This window comes from Leptodactylus fuscus, chromosome 1 (assembly GCF_031893055.1).
Source record: "Leptodactylus fuscus isolate aLepFus1 chromosome 1, aLepFus1.hap2, whole genome shotgun sequence".
NCBI lineage: Eukaryota > Metazoa > Chordata > Amphibia > Anura > Leptodactylidae > Leptodactylus > Leptodactylus fuscus.
In genome coordinates, this window is record NC_134265.1 from 279,773,003 (window position 1) to 279,797,987 (window position 24,985).

Genomic DNA, 24,985 nt, shown 5'->3' on the forward strand with positions numbered 1-24,985 from the left:
ATGAAGTCACGTTTATCCCCGTCTTCCGTTTAGCAAGAGCAAAGAGATTGTTCATCCAGTTAAAATAGCAGGGAATTCAATATTTCCTGAGTATCCATTGCTACAGTGGGGGTACCAGAAACCGGTCGAGGAGTAGGATTAGGAGAACGATCTGGGCCACACTAATCTAAGGTTTTATTATTTCAATTATTTCTAATCTATGGTCATTCTGAAAATATAGTACTTTGATTTAAGATGGACAATTTGGTTTAGGGTGAGGCCCCATGTTGCAGAAACTAACTTGTTTTAGTTGCAGATTTTGCTGCATTTTTTTGAGCCAAAGGCAGGAGTGGATTGAGCAGAAGGAAGAAGTGTAAGAGCTTCTTATATATTTCCCATTTGGCTCAAAAAAACACAGTAAAATCAATAAACAACAATAAAAAAGGTTAGTTTCCGCAACGTGGGGCCTTAGCCTTAAGATGGTCAACCACATATACACAGAGCCAATGGGAGACAAACGGAGTCATTACATCTCCATACTAGAGAGCTGTTGGCACTCCATATGGCACCATTATGGAAATGTTTGTAAGGGAGATTACCTCTGTAATACAGCATGGAACATATAAAAGGTATTACTGTCATATTGATATATGAAATACAACAGAATATAATGGTTCTAATGATATCATTATTAGGGTCAAAGGCTAAGATGAAATATCAATCAGTATGTTTTGGGGATGGATACAAGTTGGAGAAAGTACAAATATTGAGGGAATATACAAATTCTAGGCAAATTTTGCTTGCTCGGATCTGAAACCTACTTGGAGTTCCCAAATGTAAAGAAATCTATAACTCTTGAAAAGAATGAAATTGAATTTTATGACCTTAAAGAATTCCTCAGCCACACACATTGTTATCTAGAATGAGACCATAACTTGGAACTGCTCCTACAGTCTTTGTCTCATTGCAAATAATTGCTGGTGAGGATCATAGTACATTTCTCTGGCACGTGTCTTCAAGCTGAAAACTATACCTATAATCTCTTGGAACATATTAGAACAATCTCATTCATTCAGGAAGATGTGTAAAAAATGTTTCACTCCTAGTGCAAATCTCTGGATTTTTCAGATGTTTCCCTTTTCATTCATTAGCTGGAACGTGGCATTCTAATCTACACTGGGACTTGGTGCCAGATTCTTATCAAAGAACGAGTGGCACTAATATTTGCGAGGCCGGAATTTTTTTCATGACTAACAAGGGATTGAGTGTCATGCATTCTGGAAATGCTTTCAAGGCATGCTTAGCTAGAAAAGAAATGTTTTCACTCACAGGGTCACTAGGGAGACCGTATTACATGACTCAGTATCCCGAGTCTGTAACTGAGTTGTGTCTATTTGTTAAAACCTCCTGGCTAAAAACAGCTTGGAGCGCTCCGAATTCACATAGTGAATGATTTACTAAACCAGACTGAATTGCTTTTCTGTTATTTTACTTTACATTGTGTTGATCACTTTATGTAATGTATAGTGACTTAGAACACAATGTGTATCACTCCTTAGCAGTATGTCAAGGAAATCCTATATATTCTTATCAGTATTGCTGTATTGCTGAGTTATAGTCACAGTATAGCATATGTATTCCAGAAATACCACCCAGTTCTCTGGTCGTTCTCCTGAACTAAACTTAGATAAACAAAGGGCTCCATATTGAGCTAATATGAATTTAGCACAACGTAGAAAGCTTAGATCTTATGTCTATAATATGGATTTGACCCTATAGCAGCCATGTGAGACTGACCATGTAATTTTTACTGTAATAGAAAGAATTTCCATAACTATGTCCAAGTAAAGTATTTTAATTTAATTTATGCTCCATAGTGGCCCCTACGCAAAGTATTATATGCCTCAAGTGGCCCTTGCACACAATATTATGAATTTACACCCCATTGTGGACACCCATGAACAATTATTATACCGTGGAGGCTTTTCAGACCCTAGAGTATAATAATGAGAGACCCAGGGCCTGGGGCAGATACAAGAAAACCTGATACTTACCTCTCCCTGGCTACGGCGCACTCCCTGCTGATCATGTCAGCAATTTTCAATGATGTACGGTAGGACGCTGGACATCACGTGAGCAGGGGCTTGCGCTGCGACGCATAAAAATGCACGCTCCGGCCCATGGGACTCTGGGACATCACCAAGTAGGTCAGAAGCTTTCCAGAGCCAGGAGAGGTAAGTAACTTTGTTTTTTATGTTCGTGTGACACATTTTATTACCGAAACTTTGGCATTATGCTGGAATTGAGTTCCGGCACGTTCCGACCCATTTTAACCACTGCGTGCACCATATGACATACCAGGTGACGATTAGGCAACTGTATCTCTCAGGAGTTCATTGCAGTCTGGCTGTTGCTAGCCTCGTCCCCTAGTTGTGTGAGCTCTATGCACTGCTGTAGGCCAGGCTCACTAGGAGCCAAACTAGGCAAGACTTGGTAGGGACCTATAGGAGAAGTAGAGGGGTGGGCAAAGTGTTTCCGCCATCTCTCAGCTTCTTTTTCCATGTTAAAATAGGTGAACATAGATTTTGATTCTACTTTATGAAGAGCTATTGCATATATCAATAACATTTTTGTCTTGAGGAATGTTTGCTTTAATGGGAATACCCCTTTAAGTTTTATGACGTGCCTAATACCGAACAATGTATAATTTTATATGGTTAGGGTTGGTCTTGTTTCTTTCAGTGAATGGTATATTTCGGTGATATGTCATCCAGTTTGGTAGTTTTCCTAAAATTTATATTCTAGATAATTCCAATAAAATAACAATTCTAATTGTTTCTTTTCTTACAACTTTGTGTTGTTGTTATTCCTCCTGAATGACTAAATTGAGAATTGAGAGCTTATCAATCGGATGTGTCCCTATGTAGTCTGGTACTGTCAGCAGTAACTGGACAGTATTAGAGTATACAGGGACATATCTCTGACACATGAAATGGTAACATTCATTTCATAACCGAGGAACAACACAATTCAGAGTTCTAAGAAATGTCCCAGAATTTCTATTTTATGGAGGGTACAAGCGTTTACTAAGAACAGCTGACTGGTCCTTTTAGAATCCAAGTGTAAAACTCACCTGTGTAGTATATTTGAGAGTAAAAAAAAATATACTTTCTTGTTTCTAAAGATAATAATAGAGTAATTTATGTGTTGCATCTATTTTATAGCTATGATCTGTGTTAGGTTTATTGTCAGTATTGTAACACCTTTCTATAATACAGCATACTGTATATAGTACTATAATGTAGGATATGAGGAATAGTCAGACATTTCCAAACTGGACGTCTATTTACACTTTAGAAATCTGCAATGAAATGACTTGTGAGGGATTTTCTGCCTTTGACTATGTGAGGAAAGTGCTTTTAAACACACTGACCACATTCTAAGCTATGAATTCCATGCAGGAATCAGAGATAGCGGGTTAGTACCTACAGGGAGCGATGATGTGAGGACCACCAGAGTTGTGACAAGTGATGTAGCTGCCTCCAGGGTAAAACAAAGCTTTACATATTACACTAGCAATTTCAATGTTTTCAAAACATATTGCCAAGACAGTGGGACTTGGCAGCCAATGCCGTGTTTTTTTCCTTCTTCTCCTTCTTACGTTGTACATAGTTGGATTAAATGTTATTAACCTTTTTTTCTTCAATTTGCCTACAAGAAACTACAAGCAACCTAGTAACCCAGCTAAGAATTCTTTACAGCACTTAAACTTGTCTTCATGGCTACCGAAAGATTACACACACAAATCACTTCACAAAAGTAGTGTAAGAGCCCAGAGCATAGATAACCATGCAGGACAATTGTCTTTTCCAAACTCTTAAATAGTCTCCCAAAGTGAAATGTTTTATAATCGTTTTTTGTGCGGTAGTCAGAGAAGAAAGAAAGAAGTTTGGGCAGAGATTATCCGTTCGAAAGAAAGGATTTTTTTTTCTTGGTTCCAACTGAAACACAATAAAGCACATAATTAACTTCACAATTCTTTGTGTTTCTCGTTTGACTGCAGGGAGGAGATGAAAGAGGACTGCTAGGCCTTGCATTCCATCCCAATTATAAGAAAAATGGAAAGCTCTATGTGTCATACACCACCAACCAAGAGCGTTGGGCCAGCGGACCTCACGACCACATTCTTCGAGTTGTAGAGTACACAGTATCTAGGTACTGCATCGAAAAAGCAGCGTGGTGCTGTTCATTTTATTACTTATTACATTTACTTCATTCTTAAGAGCATGCACGTGTACTGGTTGTAGTATTACCCACCCAGCATAAATTGTTTCTTATTGTTTTTCCCTTTTAGTAATGCAGTCACTTACCACAGACCACCATAAGTATTGCTGCAGAATGTGTGTGGGCCTAGATGTAGATCCATGAATAGATATATGTGATAAATTAGGATGTGATATTGATGGATTCATAGATATAATATAGATGGATATAGTAATTGATAGACCTAGAAAAAGTGTTGGGTTATCATATGGGTGATTTTGACTGGCACTCGTGGCCAAGCGCGCCCCAGAGGCCAGTGGCCATATGACAATCAGCCTAGAAATATCATCAGGCCAGTAATTCACTCCCCACATACACAAGCATTGCACTGACTTCCTGCAAAAATTTTAATGGGAGAAAACCCTATGACAAACCTGGTATCAATAGACAGGTGGGCAGTGCAGCAACCTTGAGTGCTCAGAATTTTCTAGTCTATGCTTGGACTTGTACCTTAAAGGGGCTCTATCACTGGGAAAAGTCATTTTTAACTAATCACATGCTTGCATAGGCTTTAGAAAGTCTATTCCACACCTACCTTTAGTATGTAAATTGCCTCAGCAGATTTTGAATAAGTCCATTTTTATTCATATACTAATGAGCTTCCAGCCAGCTCAAGAAGTTCCCAGCAGCCTCCTCTCTCCTATTGTCTTCTATGTGTGAGAAGAAAACAGGAAGCTGAGTCATCAGCAGCAGCAGCCTCCCATAGAAAACAATAGGAGAGGTGTGCACGATCTATCGTGCACCAGTCTAATTAGCATATGAATAAAAACGGACTTATTCAGAAACCACTGAGGCAATCTACATACTAAAGGTAGGTGTGGAATAGACTTTCTAAAGGCTATGCAAAGGTGTGATTAGTTAAAAATGACTTTTCCTAGTGATAGAGCCCCTTTAATGTTCCAGTGTATAATTATCCCCATTATGTTATGCTTGGACTTGTAGTGCTTCACCATTCCAGTGTATAAATATTCATTTCTAGCCTATGCTCTGACTTGTAGTGCCTTAGTACTCCCCTGTGTATTCATTCAGTACTAGATTATATTAGTCCAGCGTGCTTGGGACTTTTAGTCCCATAGTGTTCTAATGTATAATTATTCATTTCTAATTTTTTTTTTCACAAAAATGAAATAATTCACTCCTTAATTTTCACTTGTTCTTCCGAAAAAAACATTAGTAGGTGGACAAACAATATTGAGAGGAACAGCACAAGCAAATAATACATGAAAATAGAACAAGGCTTATTGCTTAACTAATATTAAGCCTTCTAGTAGAGAGAGCTAGTGTTACCTAATCTATAGATAAGGTGAGGGAAATCGTCAGTGAGGAATGGAGTCCAAGTTTGCTCAACAACCCTGAGCTATGGTATTGTGTACTAAATCCACTATTGCATAAAAATAGGAAATGAGAGCTGGATGGATAGATAGATAGATAGATAGATAGATAGATAGATAGATAGATAGATAGATAGATAGAGTAGTTGATGATAGATAGAGTAGATGAATGATGATAGATATGAAATATAAAAAACAAAAAAACTTGTGAGTCTTCAGTAGGTGATACCTTTTTTAATGACTAACTCATAATGATGACAGAATATAATGTTTCGAAGCTCTGCTTCTTCTTCAGATATATCTAAAAACACTTCCTAAAGGCTAGCACAGTACAAAAACAAACATTTTCCTTATACCAGATAGATAGATAGATAGATAGATAGATAGATAGATAGTCTGCCTAATTGTAAACAGACTTAGCACTCTTCAGTTTGTTTAACTATGTGGTTTCAATGTATCATTTGGAACAGGAAGAACCCTAGTCAAGTGGATGTGAGAACTGAGAGGATGTTTCTTGAAGTAGCAGAACTTCATAGAAAACACCTTGGAGGACAACTCTTGTTTGGTCCAGATGGCTTCTTGTATATTTTTCTAGGAGATGGAATGATAACTATTGATGATATGGAAGAAATGGATGGATTGAGGTAAACACTAAATATATGAAACATTTTTCAATTGATATTGGATCATAAGGCAAAGCAGGGACTTTTTTCATATGAATTTTGTATTATGCTAGTAAAGTATTAGCTTGATTTTTTTAGATCCTACCTATATAATGAAATGTTATTGATATTTGTGGGACATTATTATTATTATTATTATTATTATTATTATTATTATTATTATTATTATTATTTAACCATTAATTCCATCGTGCTTTCCATCTGAAGAGTGGTCTGTACACAAAATACACAACAAGTAAAATAGACTAACCTAGTGACCGCCAGGTAAAGTGGGGTAGAGGTCCCTGTGGTGAAGGCTTACAATCTATAACAGAAGGAATAGAGACACTAGGTGGGGCATTAAAAATTGCATTGCTTTGTTATCACTGCTGTTTCTTTTAGTAATATTGATATAGTGTTCACTTTAGTTGTCTTTTATAAAAGTTAACAAATCAATTTACAATACCAAATAAAGCTTTTATCATTTGACACATTTCCTATCATGTTGATTTTTTAGTGACTTCACAGGGTCAGTACTAAGGTTAGATGTTGACATTGATGGATGCAATTCCCTCTACTCCATTCCAAGAAGCAATCCTCACTTTAACAGTACAAACCAGCCCCCTGAAATTTTTGCACATGGACTTCATAACCCAGGCAGGTAAGCCACACTTTATTGCTGTAAGCACTTAAAAGCCAAAGAAGAACATGATGTTGGCAGAGGCTTAATGTTAAGAATTAAGCAAGTCATTAAACTTCAATGAGAGACACAAACTCTTGACTGCTTTATCTTACATTTAAAACAATGGAATCAGAATACCCTTACAGAGAAGGTCCTATCATAGACATTGTGAAACTGTGCAGGGCTCCCTTTATCAGAGACATTGCAATATTGGAGACCAAGGATTGGAACAAGGTGACATTGGATGGAAGAGCAGTGTATACTCATCTCAATGGATGGAAGAGCAGTGTATACTCATCTAGTACTAGAAAGGTGCATTTTGATTCTTATTATGAGGTCTGCCACCATAATGCATTATGCAGTTACTGTTAGAATTGTCCATTGGACTCCTCATTCCTTCTAAGCATAGATAGAACAATTACAAGTGATACTGACTGAATATTCCATCCAAAACTATATACACTGTCTACCAATAAGTATTTGGAAACCTGTGGTAGAATAGAAAGTCAACATTTATTCATATTCAATAGTTGGTAGACCCCAGCAGATGCTTCCTTACGGATGTTATTGATTGACAGAATACTCCCAGATGCCTGTTGAAACTCCTGGTGTATGTGAGCCATCGGTTAGGTGCGGTTTCTCTGGCTAGCACTTGTCGGTCTCTGTGTCCCAGTTTCAGGGGTCTGCCGACTCTGGGCACATTCCAACAATGACCGTTCACCTTCCACTTCGTAATCACATAGGTCACTGTCGATTTTGGGTAATTCAGTTCAGTTGCTATGTCCCTTAAGGATCCACCATTTCTGTGGTACCCCACAATTACCCCTTTCTCGAAATCGGACAACTCTGCACTTTGTGCCATCTTCCATGTGACTAATGCCAATGCTGTTTCCTATTTAACGGCGGAAGGCGTGACATACATCATGACCACAGATATCTTCATTTGCATGGGTGTCCAAATACTTATTGGTAGACAGTGTATGAATCTGCTCAGCATCTCCTGCACTATACATGGCTCCTATTAAGCAGTTTCTAATATGTTCTATGTGAAAAGTCTATAATTTAGATTATTTGACTCACTGCTTTTTTTCTTCTTTTAGGTGTGCTGTTGATCGTCATTCCAAGGATAGCACTATGAATTTAACAATTCTTTGCTCAGATTCCAGTACCAAGAACAGGTCAAATTCACGAATATTACATATCATTAAAGGAAAGGATTATGGTAGGCTACATTGTAATTTTCCATGTCTTATAATAATAGATAATACAGTATATATTGACATTTAATGGCATATAATAAGTCAGTGTAAATTGCCGCATTAGTCTATTATATAGAACTAAGAAATTTTGATTCTAGAGTACTAATTTCACTGTTGTCCTTTATATTACATATCTAGACTATGACAGCCTGACTTTTGGTAAGGCTGCAGTTACTTCAATATTATAATCACCCCATCTAACACAAGTCCAAGGAGCTTATATAAGGAGTGTAAATTTGCATGGGCATCACACGACATGGTTGTTGAACAATGATGATTTCATTTCCCTATTAATTTATTAGCGTTCTACAAAATCAAAAACCATTGACTACTTAACCCTGAAGGTCAAGGAAAGAAGAGAACTCACTATTGTCCAGTAATGGAAACAGATATTACCTGTACAATGCTAGCACTACACTAGTGGAATACATGTTTTATAGAATTATATCAATCAGTATCACATTTGGTGCACTCCATTAACAGAAAATTGACACTTCAGAAAGATAAATTTATATGTATACTTAGGACATTGCATACTTTTCCTTATTATTTTAGAGGGGATACCAAATCTATATAATTTATCACAATTTACTGTTTTGGCCTAATGCTACAACAGGTCCTTTTCATTTTCAGAAAATGAGCCTCCACTCTTAGAATTCAAGCCTCTAAGCAATGGACAAACAGTTGGTGGTTTTACATACAGAGGCTGTCAGTCAGAACGGCTGTATGGAAGCTACGTGTTTGGAGACCGTTATGGGTACGTTGCAATTGTTCCTCTGTTCTTTCTATTTATCCTATGAATAATTATGGATTTGTTGTATATATGCCATATATTAAGTAATATGTATCATATTTTAAATATCTATATCTACTTTATATATAAAATTAGGGTACATTTCTAAAAGCATGCTACTTTTTATATTGCTACTTTTTATGTTTGACATGCAGTTTAAGCCTTTTTCATCTCTGATTTTAGTACAGAATTTGTGTGTGAACATGGCTTTCACATGTTTTTTTTATGTGGATTTTGACACAAATTTCATACCAAAATCAGTGGTCAAAAGCAATTAAAATGCATGTCCAATAGCTGAATTCCAGCACCGTGGTAATAAAATAAGCAGCATGTTAATTCTTGTGCGGTTTCCACTCATAAACAGCCTAGAAACTGTGGCATTGAAAAGGGTTAATTGGCATGACGATCCACGGCATTGAATCGATTGTTATCTTTGAATTAGATTCTCAGCGACTGATGGTAAATCTGTTACTTTGTTAGTGATAAACCATGCTGACAAAATGGGAATCTGTCATTGCTCTCTGAGAAATAAATCCAAAATCCACAACCAATAAGACTGCACATCTGGAAATAAGGGAAAGTCAACTGTAAGATTGTAACACTCAGCAACCACAGGAACAATGGGTCCCATGTATCCCCGTATGAATACATCTACGGTCTCACAAGTGCATGTTATCTCTATGAGAATGGCAATGTAGCGTTTTTTAACCAGTTGCGTGAAATCATAAGCAAGTAATGATTTTGTAATTTCAGAAACTTTGTGACACTGCAGCAGAATTCCATCACTAAACAATGGCAGGAAAAACCATTCTGTCTTGGCAGCGGATCTTCCTGCAGAGGACCCTTTACAGGACACATTTTAGGTTTCGGAGAAGATGAACTAGGTACTAATTTTATATAGGGTTGTTCAAGATGAAGTTTGCATAGTGAGAATGTGTGCTAATAGACTTAAAGAGGACCTTTCTTCACTTCACTTTCACCAACTCCAAATCTTTGCATGCTTCAATAGGTGCTGTTCCACTGATTCTGGCGCAGTTTTTTCTCTAGTGCCTACTGTTCCCGAACAATCATTGCTGGTAGTTGCAGCACCCAGTATACTAAATAGGTTCTCTACTGTCAGGTAAGTGATAATAAACTGGGCCAATAGTCTGAGACCACCCACCTGATAGTAGAGAGCCTAATTAGCATATTGGGTGCCAACATTGTCAGAAATGATGGCTCAGAAATGGTGTGGGATAGAAAGAAAATTCCAACTGTATTAGTGGAGCAGCACCTATTAAATGAAGCAAAGAAATTGAGTTAGTAGAGATAACAAAAGGTCCTCTTTAAAGAGATTCTATCATTAGAAAATGGTGTTTTGAAGTAACGGCTCATTGGAATAGTCTTTAATAAGGCTATTCTACACCTGCCCCTCATTCTCTTATGCTCCTCGCCATTTCTGTAGGTAAAGCATTTCTTCTGATATGCAAATTACGCTCAGGGAGCACAGGGAGCATTCCCCCTGTGCTCCGAGCACACCAGTGTTATCAACTGCTCACTGCCCCTTAGTGCCTCCTGTTCACTCTCCCTGCATCTTCTCCTTGTCTTCAGCCTTGCGCAAGTATCCAACACTGCGCTATACGTGGTTGAAATCCCACGCAAGTGCAGTCGGCTTTGCCACTTCAGGTTCAGGCAGAACCGAATGTACATGCTCTGTCGGCCATTTTCCGGTGGTCTGTTACACGATTTTAACCAGGTAAAGTGCAGCGTCTGATGCCTATGCAAGGCTGAAGACAAGGAAAAGATGGGGGGAGTGAACAGGAGGCACTAAGGGGTGGCAAGCAGTTGATGACGCTCGTGTGCTCAGAGTACAGAGGGAACGCCCCCTGTGCTCCCTGAGCATAATTTGCATATCAGAAGAAATGCCTTTACAGAAACAGTGGGGAGCACGAAAGAATGAGAGGTAGGAGTAGAATAGTCATTTTAAAGGCTATTCTAACGTGCCATTACTTCAAAACTTAATTTTCTAATGGTAGAATCCCTTTAAGCTATACTAAATCCAATGCTAAAAAAGCATTTTAAGCTGAATTTAGTGGACACAGGTTTTGATAAGAGTAATACTGTTTGCATGAATATTTAGCTTGAGGACACATACAGTAGGTGCTGTTATCTGACACAAACTACTTGCTGGCTAACCCACTCTGATCTACAGTAGTAGTATTGTGAATGACATTTAAACAAATCTCACCTCCATCCACAACTAAAACCGTCAGCACAAGATGACCTGCTTCACCTAAGGCACTCATCCTGCAGGTGTTCTGAAGCAAAAAAAAAAAAAAAAAAGCAAATTTTAGGTTTATTTGCCACAACGAATTTTAAGGAAAGATTCTGCAGAATTTTCCCAATGAATATTTATCATCGTGTTCCCAGTGAGTGTCTCTAGCCTAAGGGGAAAATACTGCCAATATTTTTGTATAAAGTAAGAATACTAAAATACTTCACCAACACTAGGAAATCGTAAACCTATCACTATGCCATGACTAAGTGAGTCCTAACTATCTTAAATATGAGCCCTGACAAATGCCTTTGGCATGCTGTGAAATAATATGTGTAACCTCCATGTTATATTGGTATTTTTAACAGGTGAAGTCTACATATTGTCAAGTAGTAAAAGTATGACTCAGACACACAGTGGAAAGCTTTACAAGATCATTGACCCTAAAAGGTAAGGTTTATTTTTTACTTTAAGTGCCAAAGTAAGCTATTTTATGAGCATTTTAATCCATGTACAAATAATAGTTCATGCAGTACTATCCATGTAAAATTATTAAAGCATACTCCAATTATAAAACAACTTTTCATAAATGAATAGTACAAGTGAATATAAGAAATTTTGTAATATATCTTATTAAGGAAATCTGTTTCCTTCTCCACTTACTAGGTTGATTTTCCCCTCCTTATATCATACCTATTAGTTTACATGGAGTCTGTATCAAGCCCATACAAAGAACTCTCTGGAGAGGGGTTGGGGATGAGGAGGGGGGGTAATGATTTATTGCTTCATTCTGTGCAATGGTAAAGTCTTAAAAAATAGCAATGTCAGATGAGGTCCCTCACTCCTAGAGTAGCAGAACATAGCTATTAGAGTGCCTCTTCTCCTTTCCCTATTGATAGATTGATATGTAAAAAGTAACCCAGCCTGATAAATAGAGTAAGAAACATATTATACATATATTAGAAAGTTACTTATATTCGCCTGTATGATTCATTTATGAAAAGTTATTTCATAATTGGAGGCACACTTTCACAAACCATATATTATGATCCCCTGGTATTCACTCTTAGGACGGGGCCCAACGCACCAGAAACACCGCGGGAAAAATTGCGGCGTTTTATAGTACTTGCAAAGTGAATGGGATTCATGCGAATCCCATGCCCACTTTGCGGAAAAATCACAGCGCAGACACACTGCAATTTCCAAAACCGTCGCGGTTTTGAAAATCACAGCATGTCAAATATATCTACGGAATTGCCAGCGGCTTTCCCATAGATATAATTTTAACAGAAAGTCCACGGAGGAAAACTGTGAGCTTTCTGTTCAAGGAAGAACTGCAATGCATTCACGCAGAGGATGTTCCTGCAGCGCTTTAGTGCCGTGGTTCTGGCCCATGGGGCCTTAGCCTTAAACCACAGTACAGGGATCTGGACTGCACTGATGAGACCATCAGGTCGCTACCTCTGGGAATAGTCCTATTTTCCTATAATGATAGCTGACACACACAGTTGGGTAGCATCGAGGAATATATAGAAATGTGGTCAAAGTGTGATCCAAGGTCAGGCCAGACTGAGTTTTTGCTGTATAGTTGTAAGGATTGGAGTCAGGGTCAGGCAGTGCAAAGTGACACAGCTGGGAAAGCAACACTGTGCAACTAATGACAAAAGGGGTCGCAGGCCCTGCAGCTATAACTATGCTGTAATATCTGAGATGAGGCAGACCAATGCACTTCCTAATTGAAGTGCGCCTACCACGGCTCCTAACCTTCTATCCGGCGGCTAGGATAAGGGGAGAGGAGGCCCTGAAAGTCCTAGGGACTGGAGTCACGGGGTCACACCTAAACAGAAAGCACAGTGTAAATGCAATGCAAAACAAAAGACTAAACAGCATGGAACCAGGGAGGACCACAAGTCCCAGCAAGACACAGAAGAGAAGGCGAGGTCAGACGAGCAAGAGGTCAAGCCAGGAGATATAATAAAGGTACCGAATCAAAAGACAAGGGATAGTCAAAAATACAAGCCGGGTCTAAAAACCAAGAAACATATGGAATGCAAACAGACAGGGAATCAGACTGAGCAGGGGGACCAGGAAGCACAAAGTGAATGGCTGGCAAGGATCCATGCCTGGGTGGGGTTTAAATAGCAGCAGAGAACACACCTGATGGCTAATGACATGGAGACTGAAGGCAAGGAAAAGATTAACCCTTAATGACCTAAGCACACCCAATAGAACTCCTAACACGTCTCCCAGGGAGACGCCGCGCAGCAAGGAGACCGCGGCGACTCTGTATCCTGACAATAGTAAATCAAACAATACAAACAAGATCAGTACAGTAATAAGGCAGAGGTCAGCACGGGACATCTGCATAGAGCTTGTTCTCCCCGTGTTTGCGTGGGTTTCCTCCGGGTACTCTGGTTCCCTTCCACTTGCCAAAATTATACTTATAGGCAAATTGGCTTCTCATAAAAACAGCTGAGCCTTGTGGGTGTAGGGGATGAGCACCTGTATGGAAGGCACTGACTCCCCTATTCCACAATGCTCCCTGTACTTTGAGTCTTTACAAATGTTTGTCATTGTCAAGACTGGGAGACCAGGATCAGAGTAAAGTAACAGGTAGTGGCCAAACATGGGTAACCAGCAAAACTCAGTATCAAGCACAATTGTGCAGGTACTGACTAACTAGGAACCTAATTTGCTCAAGCACTTTCTTGTTGGTGAAAGTGCCTTAAATACAAAGGGAACTTAGTGGTTTAGATGGGGACAACATATCAGTTGTACACACTGGCCTTTTAATAGTCAGCCAGAGAGTGCATGCATACAATATGGGCAGGCACTGAAGGGAAAGGAGGATGCAATGAGTGTCGACGACTGCAAAACAGAGGACAGTAGGGACTCTGAGTATTCCAATGTCTGGGACTTCTGGGAGGAATGAGATGTCAATGGTCATGGGTCATGGGCATAATAGTTGTGTTTTGTAGAAAGTATTCTCTTAGGGGGGCGTTCACACTACTGTTGGTGTCTGCTCAGTAGTGTCCGTGGTTATTGTCCGTACAAGATTTTAGCAACAGTCACTAGCTGGTCTGTTTGTAATTTCCATTCATTTCAATGGGATTTTATCCTGCGTCCTTTAGTGTTCGTTTACAACTATGTCCATTTTTTCAAGTGGACAAAAAAATCCTACATGCAGGACTTTTCTGTCCATTTGAAAAAATTAACAGTAAGTGTCCGGTTTTTTTTTACATTGAGGTCTATGGGCAACAGACATATAACGGACAGTAACTGATAGCCACCAGTTACTGTCCATTTGAGTCCATTATGATAGGTGTCCGTTTTTTTGTTTTTTTAAACGGACACCTTCTAAGCGGACACCAATGGTAGTGTGAACCCTACCTTATAATTTGATAGCAGTTTGGATGAATTTGATAAGAATATTCACCTAAGAGATATCTGTTGCCCCAAATAATCACAATTTGATGGCAGTGAATTAGATTTTTGTTTACTTTCAATAATGCTAGATTTCAGATCTGGTCATCCTACAAGTCTTTTCTCGTATAGGGATTGTCAGACCCCCACCTGTCTGATATTGACGACCTATTCTAAGGATAGACCATTAACATGTAGACTTGGACAACACCTCAAGACAATTTTAAGGCAATGTGTAGTCAAATGGCCACAAGCTGTCATTTACAACCATCATTGCATATTCAACAAAGATCCATATTCATCCAGAGATCCAAGTCTAGATTCATATTTGTATTTTAATTTTTTTATTTTATTTTTTGAGATTTTTTTTCTTTTTACATTATAATGTTTCATCAATTGGAAATTCATTAATAAATCAGATCAATTCCTAAAGAAATATCAAAGCTGTATCTGTTTCACTTGTCCAATTTAATATTTACTGAACATTAAAAATATATATATTTTTGTAAACTTTTTCCAAGTCAATATCATTTTTATTCCTCAATTATCAGTGATAATGCCATTTCTGAAAATGCAAACACACACCTTTATCTAATAACACCCAGCTTCTGTGTAACTTCTGTAACTTTTCAGCAATAAGCATCTTGATAGTATCTAGAGGCATATGGATGGTGCAAGAGCAAAATATACAAAAATATTGGTTAAAGGCTTCATTGCTAGAAATCTGGTCAACACTGAACATGTGACTAGCTTCAATAAAAATAAGTGTAAATATAGGTTGTTATTTTGCTAGAAAAGTAAACGTATATAAAATGACATATACAGTGAAAATTAGAGGCGACCACCCAAAATTGCACTGAAGATGGTATTCTGCGGGGTGGTCTCTTCAAGTAAGATTGCCAGTATGCGTAATATGTGGTGGAACTGATATCTGATCTGGATAAAGGGGAGGTCTTCTCACGGACGTGTTTTAGAGAGGTTTCACAGTATGTCAGAATAGATAGATATTTACTCCATATTTTAATTCTAGGAATGTTACATTGCTATAGAACAGTTAAACACCTTGTGTGTATATAAATGTAGCCGAGCTCTGATTGTAATGGCCAAGAGACAAGCAGATCCCAAAATGGCTGTGTTTACAGACAGAGTAAACGTTTAGAAATAGATGGACAGCGCAGCATTCTTCTAGAAAAGAACGTAAACAGAAAGAAACGGCTTCAAATTCATTTAGAAAGCAGGGCCAGACGCACACAGTTTTGTTAACCTGTGAAATGATTGAAAAGAAATGACATTTACCCCACACAGTGGATACTGACTAAGCCACCATGACATGGACATGACCTTTTACTCAAAAATAATGTAAATGTCGAGCCTAGTCAAGCTGTCGCTTGCATGTAACTGCTAATATGCTGCACAAAAAGTTACTGTCGCTTTAAGCAAATTCCGTCAACTGTTTTGATCTGATTAGAAAAAACATTTTAATTGACCTTGACTGGACTTGTAGGGTGGTCCGGAGTGTCATACCTGAAAGCCAGACCTCACAGTGCAGGGCTGTGTGTGGGTGGAACGGATGCTTTGTATTGAGTATCACAGAGGATATGGAGGAGGCAGACTACAAGTATGTTAAACCCATTGACCCCATAGAGTTGATGGAGACATTGGAAGTGATACACAATCTGTCACAGTAATGTGATTTTCATACACGACTTGGGAAATAAATACTGAATGTTGTTTCACTTGTCATGTAAAGCGTGTTTTACATAAGGATTGTGCCAGGTAGAAGAAAACCGAACATCTTATTATTCTCAATGTTTTATGACTTGAATTTTTATTATTGTAATAACGTTTAAGGACTGAAGTCGAATAGTAAAAACTGAGATGTCTAAAATAATGTTAACGACAGGAGGATTTTGTCTAAAATAAAGTGATCACTTCTGGGTGCCAATGGTATATACGGTACTTAATATGGATACTTTCATAGTATAAAAAAAAATTGTAGACACTAAATGCTCTTAACATTCAAGCATATTGCAGGAGATTTATTAAGAATGGCTTATCGTACGCTAATGTTAATAAAGACCACAGTTGGCACAGGGAACAAGAGATTTATCAAGAGGCTGCATTGATGAATTCCCCCTTATGTTTCCAACCAACTAGTTACTCTTTTTTATTAAAATCTCTCTTTATCAAGATATTAGATAAGAAATGCTCAGGATAAGGTAGTTAAAGAAGTTGTGCCAATACATATTATTTTCCCCTGCTCAGATCACTGGGGGAAAAGTCAATGGAGTGCTGGTCATGCAAGCAAACTGGAACTTCATTTACAGGGAGGATTCAGGGGAATTTTCTGTTCCCTGTTCTCCCAGAAATCTGCTCTTGTGGGTAGGTGAGATGTGTGTGTAATGGCACAACCCCTTAAACAAGCAATGAGGAACAGTGAACATAGAAAAAGCATAACAAGTATAATAAATATCCTGGCAGGGGCCACATGGTGGCTCAGTGGTTAGCACTGCAGCCTTGTAGCGCTGGAGTCCTGGGTTCAAATCCCGCCAAGGGCAAAAAAACATCTGCAAGGAGTATGTATGTTCTCCCCATGTTTACATGGATTTCCATCCCATATTCCAAAGACATATTGATAGGGAAAAATGTACATTGTGAGCCCTATGTGGGGCTCACAATCTACAAATAAATAAATATCCCAGCAATTTCTAACATAATCTAATTTCCTTTTCAGGCTCATATTAAAAGTAAAACCAAGAAATATATAAAGAAATTTTCTATGTGTATTTAAGAAAATTAGCCTGGTCCCCTACCTTGTGTGTAGCTGTAAGACAAATGGCTCTGTCTGCACTTGTTTACAGAGATTGTTACAATGTACTTTCAACTCCTTTTCTCACACCCCCTCCCTGTTCCTCTAGCTAGTCTGTGAACTACTAGCTCTACATGCCTGCCTAACTAACTAACTCAGCTCCACCCCATCATGCTTACCTGTCTTCTGTGTCCTGGAGATCAATTTCTTCTGTCCCACCGGCTTCTTCTTCTGTGGACTTCTTATGCATGAGTGGTAGGCAGGATCTAGAAGTTAGGCAGGGGATGGAGTTTAGTTTAGGGTTTAATTTTTATTTTATCCTGGACAACCCCTTTAACCTCTTCGCGACATCCGCCGTACTAGTACAGAAGATGTCGGGTGTTTAGCTATGGTGGCTGCTTAGGAGCAGGGCTGCCGTCATAGCCGCCTGGTGTCTGCTGTTTTATACAGCAGACATCCAGCACTAATGTCTGCGATCAGTGCCTGCACCGATTGCGGCATGAATCCCTCGAGTCCCTCGTTCAAAGCTAATCGAGATGCCATTTTACTGGCGGAGCGTGGGTACGGCCATTTTTCCGGGGATCGAAGGCTCTGGGAGCAGACTCGTGAAACACTACAAAGCCATTCTGCCGCGGTCAAACTGTGGCATTTACGCTACGCGGGGCCCTGGCCTAAAGACATTTTGACAAAAACTGTTGCTAACAAAGTCTAGGAGGTGTAGGTGACATAGATTTGAAAATAACTCTATACCATGACATTGCATACTCAAACCAATAGAATACCTTCTTATTTACATTTTATGTTTTTTATATAAAAAAAAAAAACATTTCATTTCTAATGGTTGCATCTAATATATAAGCAAGTTTCTTACAATTGCAATAATAGGGAGAAAGTTGTCAATCAGCAGAATGTGGTCAGGGGAAGTCTGTTGCTTATGAATACTAGGACTCCCGACACTGTACCTAATAAACTGTAACTCTATGAACACTATTGCATATTGCCAAGTAAGTGGTACACCATTGGAATGAAGACCATTACTTTATACTGTCCCCAGATAGTAAAAGCAACAGGCAGAATCCACTTATTTTGGTAATCCACTTACTACAATATATGATAAGGTGAAGGAGGCTTTGATGTACAGAGCTACAATTATGAATATGTATAAAATACATAGACAATAACAACATGTCAGTGAACCTCATATATACAGGAGGATTATCGCCTCATAATTCTCTATCAGTCTAGCTGATTTATTAAGTAGCCACCAGTGACGTTTGGTTTTGGCGACCATCTCTGAAATGCTCCATCATGTTTACAAGATTATATAGCTTTCAGGAGAACACCTGCCTACTGTGTGGATGCCTAGGAGGTTGGAAAGTGCCATTAAAAGGTGTAATGGGTCTGTTGTGCATAGAATTTTTTTTCAGCATAATGTCTTCTAAATAGTCAGTGAGGGATGTGTAGTCCTGAGAACACCCGTACTGACTGGAAAACACATTTCAGCCATTCACATAGGTTTTATTAAGTGGTTATGTATATGTTCCAGAAGTGTATGGAGATTGGACTAACAAGCAAGTTGTTTGGAAATATTTTATGTACAGCTCAACAACTCCCCGCTCACGATACATAAAAGACAGTATTGCTATTTATTCCTTGATATACAAGAATGCGGGCACTTTATAACAGGTGGCGAAAACATATCTCAGAATTGCACCTTCTTTTCCATAAGCGCCTATTTTTGAGAGCTTCCAGACTACATCTAGATGTTTCCTTATATTATTTTTTTTACAACTTCAGCTTCTTTATTAATGCTATCTTTATTATTTGAAATATTATCAATCTCGTTTTCCGTCTTTTTTATTTGCTCTCCAAAGTTCTACAGGAAAAGTTTAATACAAGTGGCCCCTTTAGTTGATAAACTCATAGCGGGCCTGTTGACCCAGCTGCTAAGTGCTTAGGCAGCAGGTGTTGTTTTTGCGACCACCCTGATAGTAGTGCAAACTGTTTAGCAGTTGCACTAAACTCCTGAGCTTTTAATCCCTTTTCTGGGCAAGGTGGCAGTGTACAAGTTAATGTTCATTGTAGTTATACAAAGGCTTTCAAACCACATATAACATTGTAGGAACATGTATCAAGAACTGGAAATCAGTATGGATATTTGACAAAAGCAACAAGTTCAAGTGAAATAATAGTAGAAATCGTACGTAGAATAAGTCTTGTCAGCCATCCTAAGTACACAATAAACTACAGCTAAAAACACAAAGCAACCTCAAGATGAAAATAAAGATTGAAAGTATAGGAGCAAAATGACTCAAAATAATTAATAAGTGACCTTGCCTTATAATTTACACTTATGCTGCCCCTGAGTATGAAGTACTGTATTGATATTGAATATAGTCTGTAAAGTGCTGCGGAAGATGATGACATAATAATAATAATAATAATAATAATAATAATAATTAATAATAATATAGTGTTATTTTGTGAGCCACTTCCAGAGCTTTGAAGTAAGAACCTAGTGAATTCCTGAGCTGCAGACTTCCCTGCCCTCTCACTGCTGATTGACAGCTTTGTCACTACTGCTGCGCATAGAGAGAAAGCTGCCAAAGAGCAGTGCATGGACAGGGAGAGCCTACAACTCAAATAACCAGACATACAGGAGAGATCGAGTATTACAGGCTATCCATTCAAGTTATAAACCATCAATGTAATACATAGCTAGGCCCACCCCTCTCTGCCCTAATGGGGCCTATGGAAAAAGACTGTGTTGGGGTAAGTTCACACGGGATTTTTTTGGTTAGGATTTAGTAAAAATCCGGCTCAAAAAATCACCTCCCATTGAAATCAATTGGAGCCGGTCATTTCCTTTTTCCACTAGCAGTTTGTTCTCACTCGTGGCAAAAAGCAGCGACATTCACTTTCTTCAGGCAGGTTCTGCGGCTAATTCAGCAGCCGACGTCTGCCTCGCGACACTCTCTCCCCATTAGGCCCATTAATTTGGGCCTAATCTGGAGCAGAATGCCACGACTGGATGCTGGTGCACTGTATGCACTGCACCGGCATCCAGTCGCAGCTAGCCGTTTTTTGGACTGTCAAAATCCGGTCCAAAAACTCCTGTATGAATTTACCCTTGATGAGGAAACATGTCTACCAAAGTGCCAGCTGAATGTATTTTTGTAATCTAAAATCCTTGTAATAAATATAAAATGGCAAACTCCATATAAATCAAATCCTTTTGTGCAATGTTACAAAATGGGAGGAGAAATACTTTTAATCTTCTAATAAGTAATTCTTTCATGTTTGTTGCTATATACAGTATATGCTAACAATAGACGCTGAATAGCTTGAGAATTTCATTGCAGTTCTACCATAAGCTGGCCCAATACTAGAGATATTGAATGTTGAGGCAGGTGGCATCCAAAGGTAGATATTTCTCAAAAAGTTGACTTCCACAGTTAATTTTTAGAGGACTATAATTGAAAAGCATTTATGCTGAGTGATAGATATGCATCCCATCAATGGAAACCCATATTAGGTTTATAGTAGATGCCAGTCGGAGGTTTGGCAGTGTAAATGATGGCATTGCTATACATGACAACAACCTGCACGGTCCAACCATGTGAATGGGTGCATATGTGATTTTATTGTTATCCCATATTTTCAGTAAATGAGCCTCTGTAACTACTATAGAGTTCTCTTCCCCTTTTGTGGTATTAACCTGTATTCTGCACAGATGCTGCAATATTCATAGACAAAACAAATGGAGTAAATAAGAGAAAACCATAAGAAATGCTCAACCGTCTTTTGAGTATGGGGACATCCTGACCCTTTCCCAGGGGAAAAGAAATTGTGGGCATCTTAAATTTCAACCCCTGATCCTTTTGTTCTCAGGAAAGATAATATGTTGCTGATGCAGGGGTGTAACTACTGGGGTAGCAGTGGTAACAGCTGCCACAGGGCCTAGGACATTAGGGCGCCTAGTGGCTGCCACTACTGCTGCAGGTTTTTTTTGTGTGTGTTTTTAATAGGCTGTTACCTATGGAGTAACTCCAGCAGGCAACGGGCCCTATTTAGTTACCGATCTTGGCTCATGCTCACGGTTGCCGCCACTTCCCCTTCTGTGAAGGCCACTGTGAGCAGGAGCCGGAATTGTTAAGTAAGACTGTAGGCCCGCGGTCCCCACAAACACTATCATTATACTCAGGGGCTCTTTTCAGACCCCCAAATATAATGATCGGAAGTCCAGGAGCGGTGAGGGAATATAAAAATCACTGTCATTTACCTCTCCTTGGCTCCGGCAGGATTCAGGCCTACTTGGGTGACCTCCCAGACGTCATATGGGCCAGGCTTGTGTCCTTATGTGTCACGATGCAAGCCCCAGCTCAAGTGACGTCTGGTCCATCATTGAAGATGGCTGACATCTGCGGAGAGTGCGCGGGAGCCAGGGAGAGGTAAATAACATTGTTTTTTATGTTTGTATCCTCCCCTGGGTCTCTGATTATTATACTCTGGGGTCTGAAAAGACCCCAGAGTATAATAATTGTATAATTGTATAATAATTGTTCATGGGTGGTCCACAATGAGGCATAATACTGTGTGCAGGGGCCACTATGAGGTATAATAGTGTTTGCAGGGGCTACTATAGGGTATAATAGTGCATGCAGGAATGTGGGGGGAAGTTCGGTTGGGGTTTTTGGGGGGTGGTTGGGGGGGGCCATATCAAAAGTTCACGACGGGTCCCCGCCATTCCTAGTTACACCACAGTGCTCAAACTATTTGGCCGCAGTCCCCACTGCCAGTTGAGAAAATATGTACTATATGGTCAGCCAAAATGCGCATGTGGAGGTTGTGAGGTAATGCTCTTTCAGCCAGCATCTATTGAAAGTGTTTGGGCATTTATAGGGGTCAGTTTTATTTTTGCTACTAGGACAAGGTCCAGACAACTTTTGAAATACAGAATATAAAATGTACAATCTGATACTAATATCTATGTCAACATGCATTCTGTTTACTGGGCTCGAAATATGGCCTCCTGGACTGGTACAAGATGTATGTGAATCTCTGAAAGTTTCTGCATTTTATTCTAGCAGTGTGTTATGATGGAACACATAAGCCTTTGATAGGAAAGCCCATACCAGTATACTAGTAAGATGTAGTTGCTTTGAGATATAGAAACATTTTAGTAGATGGACTATTGGTGGTTATTTTTGCAGTTTTATGATGTGATACAAATTTCTCAACATATACAAAATCTGGTAATTGTAAAGGCATTAGGGGAGTCATGTTTATGGAAAAGCTATAGCTATATATTTAATTTCTAACTGATCTGGATCACAGGTGCAATTATTTATAGGCCCTATTAAAATATGTGAATACATGCAAGGCAACATATATATTGAAATAGCTATAAAACATGCACGCTTATAAAGTAAGCTTCAGCTTCAATATGCCCCTTCTATAACAGCGTGTTTATTTTGGCTGAATTAGTTTCAGGTTCTAGAAATGTTTTCTTTAGGCTGCTTTGCTCCCTCTAGAAGACATTTGGTTAAAAATAAAATATATGTGCAGCTTTATACATTGAATAGAGATGTGTGATTGGTAATTAAACAAGCTAATACCCTTTACAAATGTGTCGAATTGTAATGTATTTGTGGGAACCTGAGTGTAATGCTGCCCAACACTAAACATATTTCACTGACTGGATGTATGAAGGACTTATATTAGATATTCACATGATTTGTGAATGTGGACCAATAACTTTGGAAAGTTAATTTGCTTTTTCACTAACTTTTCATATGAAAAGAATGGTAAACCAGTATTTATACTATTACATTGCCTGCACATTACCTGTGCTAAAGCTTTAGTAACATATGAGACAATTGCTTATTTATTGATAGCATAACTTTTAGCCTACTATAAATGGAACCTGTCACTGACTTTTGGGACATTAAACCACCCACCAGCCCTTATGGACTGGTCGCTTAGATTCCCAAATAAGCCTATCCTAAGGTGTTTTGTGGCTGCAATTTAAAAAACAAAAAGTCTATATCTACCTAGACACTTCTGTTTTTCATCATTAAAGTTTTTATTGAAGTTTTTTCATTAACACATATATGGGGAAGTACCAATAAGGGAAAGGGGGAGGCGGGAGGGAGGGGAAGGGGAGGAGAGGGTCAGGGATGGGGAACCTTGAATAAGAAAACGGGATACGGGAGGAGCATCGGCATAAGGATGTCAGGAATGAGGGGGGGATCGGGGGAGAGTGGGAAAAAGTGGGGGTAACAAAATATTCTGAAGCAGCAGAGCCAAGTTGCAATCATATACAAAACAGGTAAGCTTAAACTGAATCAGATCAGGCAAATAGAACCACAGAAAGAGAAAAGACGACACTTCTGTTTTTAAAGCAGTTGTCTCATGAAGTCATCTCCATTGTCATATTCCCACATTCAACATGAACAAAGCCAGGCTGAATGTGGGAGGCAATGGTGAGGGTTGGTGCTCCAATTCACTTCAGTGGGAGCTTTGGAAATAGCTGAGTGCTGTCACTTGGCTATCTCAGGCACTCCCATTGAAGTGATTGAGAGTGCTAACCACCACCAGTCAACCTGGCTGTACTCAGGTTCAATGTGGATCGGCACAAAGGTGTAAGGAATTTACTTTGTGAGGCAACCCCTTTAACTGAACACATTTTAGGCACTTAAGCTGCCTAAAGCTTGAAGCACCTTGAAGCCGAGGTGTATCTTCAGTGAAGAGCCGTGCGGACACTGGAGCACCAAAGATGAGTCCAATGAGAATCATGGGACTGATCTTTAGGTAGGTACACAGGTTTGCATCCCCAATTGCACCCCTGTATGTTAATAGGATAGAGCAAATTGGCACACTAAGTTTTGAACCGGCATCATGTACTAGTTGCACTTCAAAAGTTGAAAGCATGGTCAGCTGCCACTTTCCAAATGTGCGCAACCTTTTGGCATATCTACTAAGTGAAGGATGGTTACCAGTTCAGTACAACCTCTAAAGCAAAGGGATGAGACATCTAGATTGATGGACCAGTAAAAGGAATCATATAAGTCTTATGTCACATATAAAGCCCCAGTATTGCTATTTTACAGAGTAGTTCAAGAATTTATTAAAGCGGACATGTGGAGGGCTTAGGGTGGGTTCACACTACCATTGTCCGTTCTCATAGTGTCCATTAAAATAAAAAAATGGACACCTATCATAACAGATGCTAACAAATACTAACTGATGTTAATTTGTATGTTTAGTTAACTGATCCATTTAAAGGATCAGTTAAAAAAAAATAAATTAGCATTATTTAGTGTCAGTGTCCATTAGTGTCTTGTTTTATACTGTCCTTTTTTTTTGCTTTTTTTTGTTTCAAAAAACGGCTAGTCGTGACTGGATGCCAGTGCAGTGCACCAGCAACCAGTCGTGGCATTCCGCTCCGAATTAGGCCCAAATGAATGG

At 39.0% G+C, this 24,985-nt stretch overlaps 1 protein-coding gene across 2 annotated transcripts in view; it reads left to right on the forward strand.

Annotated features, from left to right (window-relative positions):
* The window catches only part of HHIP (hedgehog interacting protein), a 102,184-nt gene that overhangs the window by 46,822 nt on the left and 30,377 nt on the right, over positions 1-24,985 (forward strand). For both annotated transcript variants that reach the window (XM_075265565.1, XM_075265557.1), the window contains exons 5-11: positions 4,043-4,194; positions 6,104-6,277; positions 6,813-6,956; positions 8,078-8,199; positions 8,870-8,993; positions 9,783-9,913; positions 11,652-11,733. In XM_075265565.1, coding sequence (XP_075121666.1) covers positions 4,043-4,194; positions 6,104-6,277; positions 6,813-6,956; positions 8,078-8,199; positions 8,870-8,993; positions 9,783-9,913; positions 11,652-11,733 — 929 coding nt within the window. The remainder of the gene's footprint in view (positions 1-4,042; positions 4,195-6,103; positions 6,278-6,812; positions 6,957-8,077; positions 8,200-8,869; positions 8,994-9,782; positions 9,914-11,651; positions 11,734-24,985) is intronic.